Consider the following 12923-nt stretch of genomic DNA (forward strand, 5'->3'; position numbering starts at 1 on the left):
GCCTCTGAATTGAGACACCCCCGCTGTTTCGGGCCAGACAATAATATGTGACATTTAACTTATTTTATCCAATAAATAAACACTGTAAAATTCAAGTTTTTTGTACATATATGTATATGTACACCCCCTAACAGCCCTTTTGAATGTCTCCCTAATTCTGAGGTCTCAAGGTTGGCAAGTATGCCCCAGACAGACTGCCCTGAGCAGCCGTGGAAACAGGATGTCTGGGTGACTGTGAGGTAGAAGCATAGTCTTAAACAGAAGCACCAGGTACACCACCAACCGGTTCATGTCCCTAACCATTTTTCCCAACTCGGCAACACACCCGCTTGGAATCAAACTCTGGTAATTAGCAATTCTGTTCTGAGACATGTGAAGCTAAAGACACCAGCAACCATAGTCAATTGTCTTCCAGGGGCCAGAGCAGGCGACATTGGTGGAAATTTAAAACTGCTGGCTAAGGGTAAACGTAAATTCAGTAAAATTATAATTCACGTTGGCAGTCTTGGTGTTCCCCTGGAGAAGCTGGAGGAAGTCGCTGGGGAGAGGGAGGTCTGGGCTTCTCTGCTTAGGTTGCTGCCCCTGTGACTCGGACCCGGATAAGCTAAAGGAGATGAATAAAAGGATGGATGGATATTATTAGCAAGCAACCAACCACGCAACAAGTGCCCACTGTACTCTCTATCGATTCAACAAACTGTTAATATTAGATCCATTTGTCACAGCTGGCGAGGCAGGCCGTGTGGAGGTAAAGTGAGGACCCAAGTGCAGGCGAAGGTTGGTATGAGGAGTAAGTTTATTTAAGGTGGAGATGGCGAGGGCAGGAACTAAGAAATAACTAAACTGGTGTAAGAATGTTTAGCTTATTTTAGAGTTTAGGAATGTGTTAGCTAGGATAGAACTATTGTAGAGGCACTGACACTGCCCTGGATGTAATAAAGGCCTGACTGTGTCATAAAGTTAGGAGTAGATTTTAGGAGACCCTCCCCCAGTTGAACTGTGAATGTAAGACCAAGAAGAGTTAATGCTGAGTGGAAATTCACCAGGAGATACCTGAGTGGGGGTCTCATTATTGTAACTGGATAACTGTGGTCTGGAAGGGAGATGGACTTTTATGACCCCCAGGAAGTCACGTATACAGAGACACACAAACAGTGCTTTAACTGTTACGCACCCACACCCACATGCACATTCACTCACGTGCACACACATACACACAAGTATGCGCACATGTAGGCATTCACGTGCTCGTACACACACAAACATGTAAACATAGTGCTTAGTTTTATGGCACCTCGTAGAGGGATTAGAAGGGGGTCACTTATACAAAACTGCATGGAACAGACAAAGGAGTTGAGATCTGCAGAGGAAGTCCGGGGTTCTGTACATCTCCCTTCTAGAAGCTATAATCAATAAGTGTGTATTAATAAAATATTGTTAATTGACTACTGAGTCCCGGAGTTTTTTCTGGAAGCCTGACGAATATACGAACCGGGGTGGAACTGCTTTTTGCAACAGTTTTGGTGCCGAAACCCTGGGATTCGCTCGAGGCCCAGAGAGGACGAATTGGCAGAGCTGAGGTCGTGAAACGAGGCGAACAGAGAGCCGGCTCAATCATTATAAGGTAAGCACCACCTGTTTATTTTCGAAGTGTGCAGATTGAATGAAGTCTAAATTATCTGTTCGCTAAGTTGAGCGTATCTCAGTGTAAATTCACTCAGTATGTTAAAGAAACGGTGTGTGATCCGTTCTAGTGGCGGTGTGTGATCCGTCTTAGTTAGTAATTAATAGCATCGGTGTTTCATCCGTGGCGGTGTGTGATCCGTCTTAGTTATTAGGAAAAAGTGGCGGTGTGCGATCCGTCCTCCGTGCGTTAAAGCAGGAAACGTGTTACTATTAGTTAGAAAGCGGGGCTGAGAGGCCTCGTCGCAGCTGAAGGCTGTGTGCTCAGAGTTTGGCAACTACACCCTCCTTCGGACGCGTCGTTGGGATTATAGCCGGGGTGGTGACCTAGGTAGTGAGGGCGCCTTAAATAACTAAAGCTAGGTGTTGGATCCTAGTCGTGGTTGATAATCTGCATGAAAGTGGGAGCAAGTTGCTTCATTGACTGCAGTGTTTGTAGACTGCGTAGTGTGTGTGAAAGCGCCGTTAGAGTCGGCGTCTCGTCTGAAGTACAGGAGTCAATTAAAGTAATAAAAATAATTTGGGTCTAAAAGTGTGTGTTTGTGGTGTGTAGAAATCGCGGCAGGAGGCCGTGTCGCGAATTGTTGCAAACTGTGAAGTCAATTGGGGGGTTTAATTTGGTTTTATTTTTTGGGGGAAGAGAAACTGCGGTACCCAGTCCGTGGCGCAGCTTGAATAATTCGTGAGGCAAATGTGGTGCGATCTGACGATTGTGAGCCTAATTGTCCTATTTTTGTGAGGTGTGAGCGGACGGCACCCGCTCTTGGTGCTGACCAGGGCGTTCTCCTGAAATTAGCAGAGGAGGAAGTGTCCTGCAGTGAGTTGTAAAGGTGACTGCGAGAAATAGGAGGTGTGAGATAGCCAGCCCCAGGGGGCGGACTCATTTTTGGGACGAAGGAGGAGTACCAGTGAGGAGATCAGAGGGGTCCGAGGAAAACTACGGCGACATCTGGTGGTAAGTAAAGGGAATTTTAGGTGAGTAAAATCATGGCTGAACAAGAGGAGATTCTTAGAGAAGGAGTGAGGAGTCCAACGGAGGGAGAAATGCAATGGAAAACTGTTGAGAAGCAAAAAGAGAAATTAGGGGAAGCATTGAAGATCACCATGACAGGACACCTAACAGGTAAGAATGGTAAAATACTGGAAATGGGGAAGGAAATAATGAGTGTGTGTGATCAAGCTGGAATAAAAGGTGATATGCGATGCTCTCTTGCAAAAGTTTTGTTGGAAGCGGCCAAGGCATCTGAGGAGAAGGAGGAGAAACTCAGGAGAGAGTTGGATGGAGCAAATATCTTGGAGAAGAGGGGAGTTAAGGACCGAATAAAAGAGGAGGAGGAGAAACGAGCCAGGCTGGCTATATGGGGAATCAGCTGCCAAGGATTGGAGCACTGGATGAGGGAACCTGTGGAAGAGGAAGGTAAGTTGAGACCTGATTGTCTTCCACACCCACAGCCCACGGCTCCTCTTTTTTCAGCATGTCCTCCTCCATATTTCGGTAATTATCCTATGTTGAGCATTAAGGATGGCAGCATGGAGAATGAAGATGGTGTGGTGCTGCGACTAACTGGAGGGCAGGCTGAGTGTGAGTATGAGGAGCAGCACCGCCCAAGGCCGCAGCAACAAATGATAACAATAGAACCTGAAAAGACAGAGCCACCTGCTGCTCAGGTCCAGACCCATGTGGATCATAAAGAGGAGGAGGACGAGGAAGGAGAAGAAGAACGGTCCAGTGCAGCAGGAGCAACAGCTAGGTCTCCTCCGGAATTATTAGCCGGAGAGGCAGAGAGATTGGTGGAGATGCTTCGCAAGCGACTCGAAGAAGAAGAACTGACTGAAAAATTTAAAAAGCAAAAAGGAGTAGCTGAAGGGAAAGCAGTCCCGCCCTCGGATGTGAGAAAAAAGGTGCATCTTAAGGTGCACATACCTAAGGTAAGAGGTGTTGACTCTTGGGATGGATGGATACAGGGCACTCTGGAAGAGGATATAGATGAATGTAGTGTGCTTCAGAGTGCAGGAGGGGATGAAGATGACTCAAGAAGACGCCACGCGTTTGGATCTAGAAAAGAGCGAGAGGAGATGGAGGAGCAATGGCTTCAAAGTGGAGGAATGCGTGGAGAACATCCAATGTTGAGAAGAAGTCAAATGACAGCGGCAGAAAACCCCCAAAAGGGGGTCATGGGACATTCCAATTATGCATTAGAAATGCCCCTAGTGGTCACAGCAGGGGGTGAGAGACGATATAAACCATATGGAGTAGGGGATGTTACAGCCCTAGTGCAGATGCTCCCACCCATCATTGATGGAGGGGCGGGTTGGCTGAGACAACTTGATAAAGTGACATCAGGCACACAGCTCGCCCTGGGGGATTTTCGAGCCATAGCTGGCCGGTGTATGACAGTTACTGCGCTGGAGGAAATCCAGGTACTGGCAGCTGTCGTCACTAGACCAGACTCTACACCCTTTTTCAGAGTGCAGGAGCAGATTGGGAATGCTGTGCGTCAACAATACCCCACCCCAAATGCGGCTGCCATTACAAAGTTAGAATGGAAGCCTGATCAAAATCCCAGAGATTATGTAGAGCAGGTGAAAGAGAAGTGGATGCAGAACACGGGTTATAACCCTTCTGCACCGGGCCTTCATCAGGTTTGGTTTAGACAGGCAGTGCTAGAGGGATTACCAGAACAGGTAAGAGAAAAAATTCTGGATGTCCCTGACTTAGAAGGGGCAGATGCACATCGCTGGGAGAGATATTTGGTGCATTATTTGGATAAATATAAGCAAAATAAAGATAAGAAAAAAGGGGAGGTGGAGGAGATTCAGGAACAGTTGGTTAAGTTTAATTGGGGAGAAGCGAGACAGAAGGCAGAGGAAACGAAAAAAGCGAAGAAATTAACTGATTTATCTAAGGTGATGGTAGCTCAAGACTGCCCACCTGAGCTTAATATACCTGAATTTAACCCAAATATCTATCCAATGAATCCCTGGACACAGTATGGGGGTTAGCAGAGTGCACCCATGGCCAGCTGGGGAGGTAATATGTGGGCCGGTAGAGGACGGGCAAGAGGCCGTGGTGGCCCAGTGGGTGTGAGAGGCGCCTCGGGGTATGGAAGGGGTGCATCTGGAGCGGGTCGTGGGCCTAGAGGTGTCTGTTGGGTGTGTTATCAGCCTGGGCACTGGGCGAAAGACTGTCCTCAGCAGCCACAAATACAGCAGCAAATGGGCCCGCCTCAAGCAGGACGGGGTGGTCCATATTACCAGGCTCCAAACCCACACATGATCCCCGGACCAAGACCTCAAATGCCGACCTGGGAGACCGGCTGGGGCGGCCAGGACTGGCAGCAGTGACACACCCCATAGGGAGGCCGAGGAGAGGGGGGAAAGGCAGACCCCTTACTCTCACTGACGGTGAATGGACTGACTCTGCCGTTCCTTGTTGATACAGGAGCTACTTATTCAACCATCCAAGAAGTTCCTGATAACACTCAATTATCTGGGGACGAGGTCAGCGTGGTCGGCTTCTCTGGGGTTTCAATGACATTGCCAGTGACTGTTCCTTTAAAGACTGAAATTGGAAAGCAAGCAGTGGCTCATCCATATGTCATTTCAGCGCAGGTGCCTGTGAACTTGATGGGGCGAGACCTGCTCATCAAACTGGGAGCTGTGATCATGTGTGGGCCTGATGGTTTAACAGTGACTCTTAAGGATGGCACACAGCTTCCTTGTGTGGCCACAGGTACAAGAGGACAGTGGCTGCTGTCTGAGGACATTGACCGTACAGCAGAAATCTATTGGGCCCGGCTGACGACCTCTAACGGCATCCTGGCACACTTCCAGCTCTGGCGGCCCTGGCTCATGGCCCTCGATGTGTATGCTCCACCCATTGACCCATACCACGTGACACTCTTTTATGATCGCGAAAATACTGAGTGGTATGAAGATCTGTTCCATGAGTTCCTGGAGGGGAAGGCATGGCAGGTCTCTACCAGAGATATTTATGTTGGACCGCAGGGTGTAGCAGCCCTGGTCCATTTGTCGGAGGAACAAAAGAGCTGGTTCCGAATGGGTGATGAATCTGTGCCTCATGTGTCTCTAGCGGTTCATTCTGGACATCAAGCGAAGGACTTGGGTCCCATGATGCGAGTAGCTTCACGAGCAATTGATTGGCAACTCACACAGATTCCTGATGTTTCCTTCTCCCCAAGTACTAAAACTTATAGAATTTCAACATCCCACACAGATGACACTGTATTGGAACATCGTCACATTCGTAGGACACATGGCAGGGAACTGACAGATCATCCAGAGGCCATTAAAGGCCTCTTACAGTTGCCTCACACACTGTGGTCACAGGGGCCTACGGATGTTGGCTTAACCACCTGTTCGCCTGTGACCTTTGAACTTAAATCTGACATTCCAATATGGCGTCCGCAGTACCGACATTCACCACAGGCAGAGGAAGGCATTGCAGAGACTATTGAAGGGCTGTTAAAGGTGGGGGTGTTGGAGCCTTCCACGTCTCAATGGAACACGCCTATTTTGCCAGTGGAAAAGCATGGCACAGGTAAATATCGTATGGCTCATGATTTGCGGGCCATTAATGCTATCTTGAAAACTAAAACTGTGCCAGTTCCTAATCCATTTACTGCATTGACAAATCTCTCCCCAGATCAGCGTTGGTTTACATGCATTGACCTGGCAAATGCCTTCTTTTGCTTACCTTTGCACCACTCTCTGCGTGATGTGTTTTCTTTTTCTTACAGGGGTCAACAGTTAAGGTATACTCGGTTGCCACAGGGATTTGCTCTGTCACCGGGGATTTTTAACCAGGTGTTGAAGCAGACGTTGGAACCATGTGTGATGCCGGCTGGCTGCACTCTGGTTCAATATGTTGATGACCTCCTCATTGCCGCTCCCACGGCAGACGCTTGCTTTCAGGCCACCATGACCGTGCTCAGGAGACTGGCGGAGGCGGGCTTTAAAGTGAGTAAAGACAAATTACAGTTGGTGAGACCACAGGTGACTTTTTTAGGGAGAGAGGTGAAACAGCATATGGTGGGGATGATGGCTGCTCATAGAAGTGCCATTCTCTCCCACCCGCGGCCGGAGACTGTGAAAGAGATGCTTTCCTTTTTAGGTCTCACAGGCTACAGCCGGCAGTACATTCCAGACTATGTGGGCCGCACTAAGCCTTTGCGTGATTTGGTAAAGCAGCATGGAATGAGAGACCTGACTGCTAAGTTGAACTGGACTACTGAAGCTGAACAATGCTTTATTTCTCTGAAACAGGATCTTTCGCGAGCAGTAGATTTAGCTGTGCCAGATTACAACAGGGACTTCTTCTTAGATGTTTCTGAAACAAAAGGGGTGGTGAATGGCGTTTTGTTTCAGAAAAAAGGGGGAGGCAGACAGGTTTTGATGTACATCAGTGTATCTTTAGATAACATGGAGAAAAGGCATCCTACATGCACTCAGCATGTAGTTGGAGTGGCAAAGGCCATCCAGAAAGTAGCACATATAGTTAGAGGACACCCGTTGAGGGTTTTAACAACACACAGTGTGGTGGCTTATGTTAACTCACAGGCCTTCACCATGACCCCACTTAGACAACAGAGGCTTAGCAAAGTGTTGGAGGCCCCAAATTTGACTTTTATGCATGAAGGGATAAATATGGCGGACCAAATGGGGTCAGGGGAACCGCACGACTGCGCTCAGGCGGTCTGGAAAGAAGAGAAGACAAGACCAGATCTCAAAGCGGAAGCCATGGAAGGAGCGGAGGATCTCTTCACAGATGACTGCTGCTTTAGGGATGAGAAGGAGGGGCTCAAGGCAGGCTATGCAGTGGTAAGTAAGAAAGGGGAACAGCTGGAGGTGATCAAAGCAGCAAAGTTGGAAGGGCAGCAGTCAGCACAGAGAGCAGAGGTGATTGCACTGACTGAAGCCCTTAAATATGGTCAAGGAAAGAAGATAAACATTTACACTGATTCAGCCTATGCCTTTGGAGCTGCACATGTGGAGCTGGCTCAGTGGAAGAGAGCTGGATTCCTTACTACTAATCAACAACCCATCAAACATGAGAAGGAGATGAAGGCGCTGGAAGAGGCGCTGGAAGGACCCCTGGAGGTGGCAATAATAAAGTGCAAGGGGCACGACGATTCGGCCACCTGGGTTGCTCGAGGCAATCGAGCAGCGGATGAAGCAGCCAAAAAGGCGGTTGGCTACACGGGGATCAGACAAATGGTAAGTATGGGAATGGATTGGGAAGAAAATCCAGGGCTGGAACGTGAAGACATTATAAAAGAACAGGAGAAGGCCTCTCCAGAAGAAAAGTCACTGTGGAAGGAGAGAGGAGCCATAAAGGTAAGTAACATCTGGAGGGGCCCAGATGGAAGACCAGTGTTGACGGCAGATTTGGCAGAGAAGAAGATCAGAGAATCTCATGGCCTTGGGCATGTGGGTGTGGCCCAGATGGAGAGGAATCTCTGTCATTGGTGGCACCCATTCCTGAAGGACATGTTGAGGGAGCATGTGCGAACCTGCCTTATCTGTGGCCAACACAATCCTAAACCTACAGTGAAACCAGAGATGGGTAAGTTTCCCCTGGTCCAGAGACCAGGGCAGGAAATCGTGATTGATTACACAGATATGGTGACACCAGCGAGGGGTTTCAGATACCTGCTGGTATGTGTGGATAGTTTGACAGGGTGGCCAGAGGCGTGGCCAGCCCGGAGGGAGGATAGCACCACAGTCATTAAGTGTTTGATAAATCATTACATTCCCTGGCATGGATTCCCAGAGAGAATTAGATCAGATAATGGGACACATTTTAAGAATAAACATCTGCAGGAAGTGGAATCCATGCTAGGGTTGCAACACAGGTTTGGGACCGTTTATCATCCACAGTCGCAAGGTAAGGTTGAGCGAATGAACCAAAATCTAAAAAATAAGTTGGCCAAGATCTGTGCACAGACTAAAATGGATTGGGTTGAGGCGTTACCAGTAGCGCTCATGAGCATTAGATGCTCAGTAAATCAGTCTACCGGGTTCACTCCTTATGAGCTGTTCACCGGGAGGCAATTTCCTGGACCCACTGCAGGGGTGCCAGCTTTAAGACAGGAAATGCATGCATTTGAACATTTAAAGCAGTTTAAGGCACTAAAATCTCTTGTCTTAAGTTTTACATCCCAGGTGACTGCGGGCCAAGGACAGGAGCAGACGGTGCCAGAGGCGAAGTGGGTGTGGCTGAAGGTTTACAAACGGAAGTGGAACGAGCCCAGGTGGACAGGTCCGTTCGAGGTGGGGACCAGGACCTCACATGCAGTGCAGCTGAAGGGGAAAGGTGAAACCTGGTACCACTGGAGCCAGTGTGCTGTAGCTGAAGAGCCTAAGCGGTCGGAGAGGCTCTTGGCAAAAGAAAAGAGGGGGAACTCGGCTGAGACCCCCCACATGGATCCCAGCCCAGGGACAGAATAAATCCCTGATCCATGCAACGACTGAAGGGTAGTCTACCCCGGAAGTTGAAGAAAGAAGAGCGACAGAGAATCGCCCGACTCAGAAGATAAAGGTGGTTTCATAAAAACAAGTGGAAAGTGAAACTATATTGAATTAAAAGAGATGAGATTAAAAAACAACAACAAAAAAAACAAAATAAAACAAAACTAAGATGGGGTTATGGGGAAATTGGAAAGAAATGGTAGTGTTAGGAGTGATGGCTGTTGTTATTGTAACTGTGATTTTTCTTCTAAGTGAATTGCCCATAGACAGACTTGAATCCACTCCGGCGACTCCACCATCACAGGCCACGGCGAAGCAAACCAAACGCAGTGAAACAGGTAAATCAGATGAGTGTTTGGATTATTATGGCGGTATAGAGTTGGACTACGTTAAAGGGTCCACTACCTCGTATACATTCGACCTTTGTGCTGTCATTAAATGTAAAGGCTTAAACAGTTCATGGCGGGGATATGATGTCTGGGTAGGTTACAATCCAATGGTAGATATAGAGTGTAATAATCAGAAGCTTGGCTACCCCTATCACACTTATTGGAAGGGCCCGTGTGATCATTGGTCTACCATAGTGGAGTATTCTGGCACGTGGCGCCCCTACAAGGACACCACATGGCAGAAGCTTGGGTTTCAGCGGGACTTCTCAGCTGGGCAGAACCCGTTGACCCTCTCACTGAATCGTTGGTATGACACTGTGTGGCCCGCCCGATCTGTGGTGTATTTATTTATAGGTGCAGATGTCTCAGGGAAGGATCCATACGGTTTGGTTAAAATTAATTTTAGAGATTTGGCACACGATGTGGCTGAAATAACTGTATCAACACCTCCCCCACTATTGTCACTTTCTGAATTGGGCCCACAAATAATCGAGGTAGATTATACAAGACTCAAACCTAAACAGCTCATTTCAATGGCTACTGGCTATCGTGAAAGCAATTTATGGCTAGATTGGCTCATCCAAAATGCTAGGGAACAGAATGTTTCAGATTGTGTGGCGTGCGCAGCTGCCCGCCCACATCTTTTCACAGAACCGGCTCCTTTACATCCCGAAGACCAGTGGGGATTTGAGTGCATGCTCAGACTCACTAGAGAAGCGGTTTCTGAAGGTAATTGTACTACATTAGCAAGTTTGTTTCCACCAATAGGTAATGATACTGTACTTGGTCCCTTCACGCCAAGAAGAGCCAACTACACGTGTTTTAACTTTACTGTATCTTTCCCTGACAGACATGAGCATGAGGCCGGGGAGATTAACGCCGATTGGTGCACTGTGACGTACCTGGCCAGAGGAAAGTTATCAAGAGACACCGGCACCGAAATAGGCCTGAGGGCACGTGCTGGTTTGTATTATTATTGTGGTGGGTACAGATTGTATGTTAGAATTCCTACTGGGACTTCTGGTCTCTGTGCCATGGTACGTTTAGGTGCACCTCTTGTTTTAGTAGGTGAAAAGGGGGTGCGGCTGGCTAAGCCCGGCACCGCTCAATTGACAGCCAGGCGGAGACGTCATGTGTTGGCCAAGCGGTCATCAGGATTGTTTGACCTTACAATAGGATCACCAACGTATATAGATGCTATTGGAGTGCCTAGGGGTGTGCCTAATGAATTTAAGTTAGCGGACCAAATTGCTGGAGGATTTGAAAATCTTCCCATAATTTCTGCATTCTTTCCAGTAACTCCTAGCAAGAATGTGGATCGTATTAATTATGTGCATTATAACGTCTTGAGACTGGCAAACCTTACTAGGGACGCGGTTGAAGGGCTTGCTGAACAGTTGGGTCCAACATCTTTAATGGCAGTACAAAATCGGATGGCGTTAGACATGTTGTTGGGAGAAAAAGGGGGCGTTTGCGCGATGTTTGGGGATATGTGTTGCACCTTCATTCCAAATAACACAGCTCCCGATGGCTCTGTGACCCGAGCGCTGGAAGGCCTGAGGACGTTGTCCATCACAATGCATGAGCATTCAGGAGTGGATAACTCGCTGGAAGAGTGGATGACCTCTGTCTTTGGGCAATGGAAAGGTTTTATTATGTCAATTATGGTTTCTTTGTCTGTTTTTATTGCAATATTAGTGACGTGTGGGTGTTGTTGTGTGCCTTGTATCAGAGCCTTGCTCGTAAGACTTATCAATCGTGCTGTGGGAGAATCTGATACAAAGGTAGACACCATGATGCCACTTTTGGGAAATGGGGAGTCACAGTATGAAAACATTATGGTGAAAGATTTAGTGTAGTTTTATCTGCCGTAGGGCAGATAAAAAGGGGGATTTGTAAGAATGTTTAGCTTATTTTAGAGTTTAGGAATGTGTTAGCTAGGATAGAACTATTGTAGAGGCACTGACACTGCCCTGGATGTAATAAAGGCCTGACTGTGTCATAAAGTTAGGAGTAGATTTTAGGAGACCCTCCCCCAGTTGAACTGTGAATGTAAGACCAAGAAGAGTTAATGCTGAGTGGAAATTCACCAGGAGATACCTGAGTGGGGGTCTCATTATTGTAACTGGATAACTGTGGTCTGGAAGGGAGATGGACTTTTATGACCCCCAGGAAGTCACGTATACAGAGACACACAAACAGTGCTTTAACTGTTACGCACCCACACCCACATGCACATTCACTCACGTGCACACACATACACACAAGTATGCGCACATGTAGGCATTCACGTGCTCGTACACACACAAACATGTAAACATAGTGCTTAGTTTTATGGCACCTCGTAGAGGGATTAGAAGGGGGTCACTTATACAAAACTGCATGGAACAGACAAAGGAGTTGAGATCTGCAGAGGAAGTCCGGGGTTCTGTACATCTCCCTTCTAGAAGCTATAATCAATAAGTGTGTATTAATAAAATATTGTTAATTGACTACTGAGTCCCGGAGTTTTTTCTGGAAGCCTGACGAATATACGAACCGGGGTGGAACTGCTTTTTGCAACACTGGGAAAACCTAAAAACCTGAAACTGAAACCAAAATTCACGGAGTGACATGCAAAGGAAAACAGGAAGGACCATGGAGGAAACACAGGGAGACTGGGGGTAGACATCACAGACGGACCAGCAACAAGCAGAAGAAAGCACAGGGCTTATATACACAGAGGAGTAATCAGTCCAAAAACAAAACATCCACAAAAAAACACCGGACCACAGGGAGCAGTTCATAAGTGGTTCCTGGAGGCCAACCCGGAGGACGGCAACACAGGAGTCTACAACAGGGTAGTTCAGGGGGCCGACCAGGAGGCCAGCAGCACAAAGGTCCAAAACAGTTCCGTTCAGGAGGCCGACTGCGTGGAAGGCAGCGGCAGCGACACAGTTCGGGAGGCCAGCCACGTGGAAGATGACGGCGATAGAGCAGGTCCGAAGGCTGTCCATGCTGGTGAAGCAGTCCAGTCAGCGGCCTGGAAGGTGGCCGCCGATACCGAGCCAGACGTGGATGAGGAGGTGGCATGGCAACCGCAGGACCAGACGAGGCAGGATCAGACGAGGCAGGACCAGACGAGGGCGTGGCAGCTACAGCCGACGAAGCTGGACCTGATGGTGGTATGGCTGCCACAGAGGATGAAGCAGATGGAGGCATTGTGGCAGCTACAGCCGACGAAGCTGGACCTGATGGTGGTATGGCTGCCACAGAGGATGAAGCAGATGGAGGCATTGTGGCAGCTACAGCCGACGAAGCTGGACCTGATGGTGGTATGGCTGCCACAGAGGATGAAGCAGATGGAGGCGCTGATGGCAG

At 48.2% G+C, this 12923-nt stretch overlaps 3 protein-coding genes across 3 annotated transcripts in view; 2 read left to right on the forward strand and 1 right to left on the reverse strand.

Moving 5' to 3' along the window:
• The window catches only part of LOC106097657 (acyl-coenzyme A thioesterase 5), a 56453-nt gene that overhangs the window by 14000 nt on the left and 29530 nt on the right, over positions 1-12923 (reverse strand). The gene's annotated exons all lie outside the window — the stretch shown is intronic.
• Positions 612-4695, forward strand: LOC112842889 (uncharacterized). The gene is made up of 2 exons (XM_025900390.1): positions 612-3100; positions 3198-4695. The coding sequence occupies exons 1-2, from the start codon at positions 3042-3044 to the stop codon at positions 4684-4686; spliced, it is 1548 nt and encodes a 515-aa protein (XP_025756175.1). The 5' UTR covers positions 612-3041; the 3' UTR covers positions 4687-4695.
• On the forward strand, positions 6110-9451 carry LOC109195671 (uncharacterized). The gene is made up of 2 exons (XM_019348164.2): positions 6110-6244; positions 6444-9451. The coding sequence occupies exons 1-2, from the start codon at positions 6204-6206 to the stop codon at positions 9151-9153; spliced, it is 2751 nt and encodes a 916-aa protein (XP_019203709.1). The 5' UTR covers positions 6110-6203; the 3' UTR covers positions 9154-9451.

Source organism: Oreochromis niloticus, linkage group LG18 (genome assembly GCF_001858045.2).
Source record: "Oreochromis niloticus isolate F11D_XX linkage group LG18, O_niloticus_UMD_NMBU, whole genome shotgun sequence".
NCBI classification, from domain to species: Eukaryota; Metazoa; Chordata; class Actinopteri; order Cichliformes; family Cichlidae; genus Oreochromis; species Oreochromis niloticus.

Excerpts from the sequence above, each read along its gene's own strand:
- LOC112842889 (XM_025900390.1), top strand. The coding sequence starts at position 3,042 with ATGGGGAATCAGCTGCCAAGGATTGGAGCACTGGATGAGGGAACCTGT. Across the intron at positions 3,101-3,197 it reads GGAACCTGTGGAAGAGGAAG|CATTAAGGATGGCAGCATGG; the intron begins GTAAGTTGAGAC and ends TCCTATGTTGAG.
- LOC109195671 (XM_019348164.2), top strand. The coding sequence starts at position 6,204 with ATGGAACACGCCTATTTTGCCAGTGGAAAAGCATGGCACAG. Across the intron at positions 6,245-6,443 it reads AGTGGAAAAGCATGGCACAG|GGGTCAACAGTTAAGGTATA; the intron begins GTAAATATCGTA and ends TTTTTCTTACAG.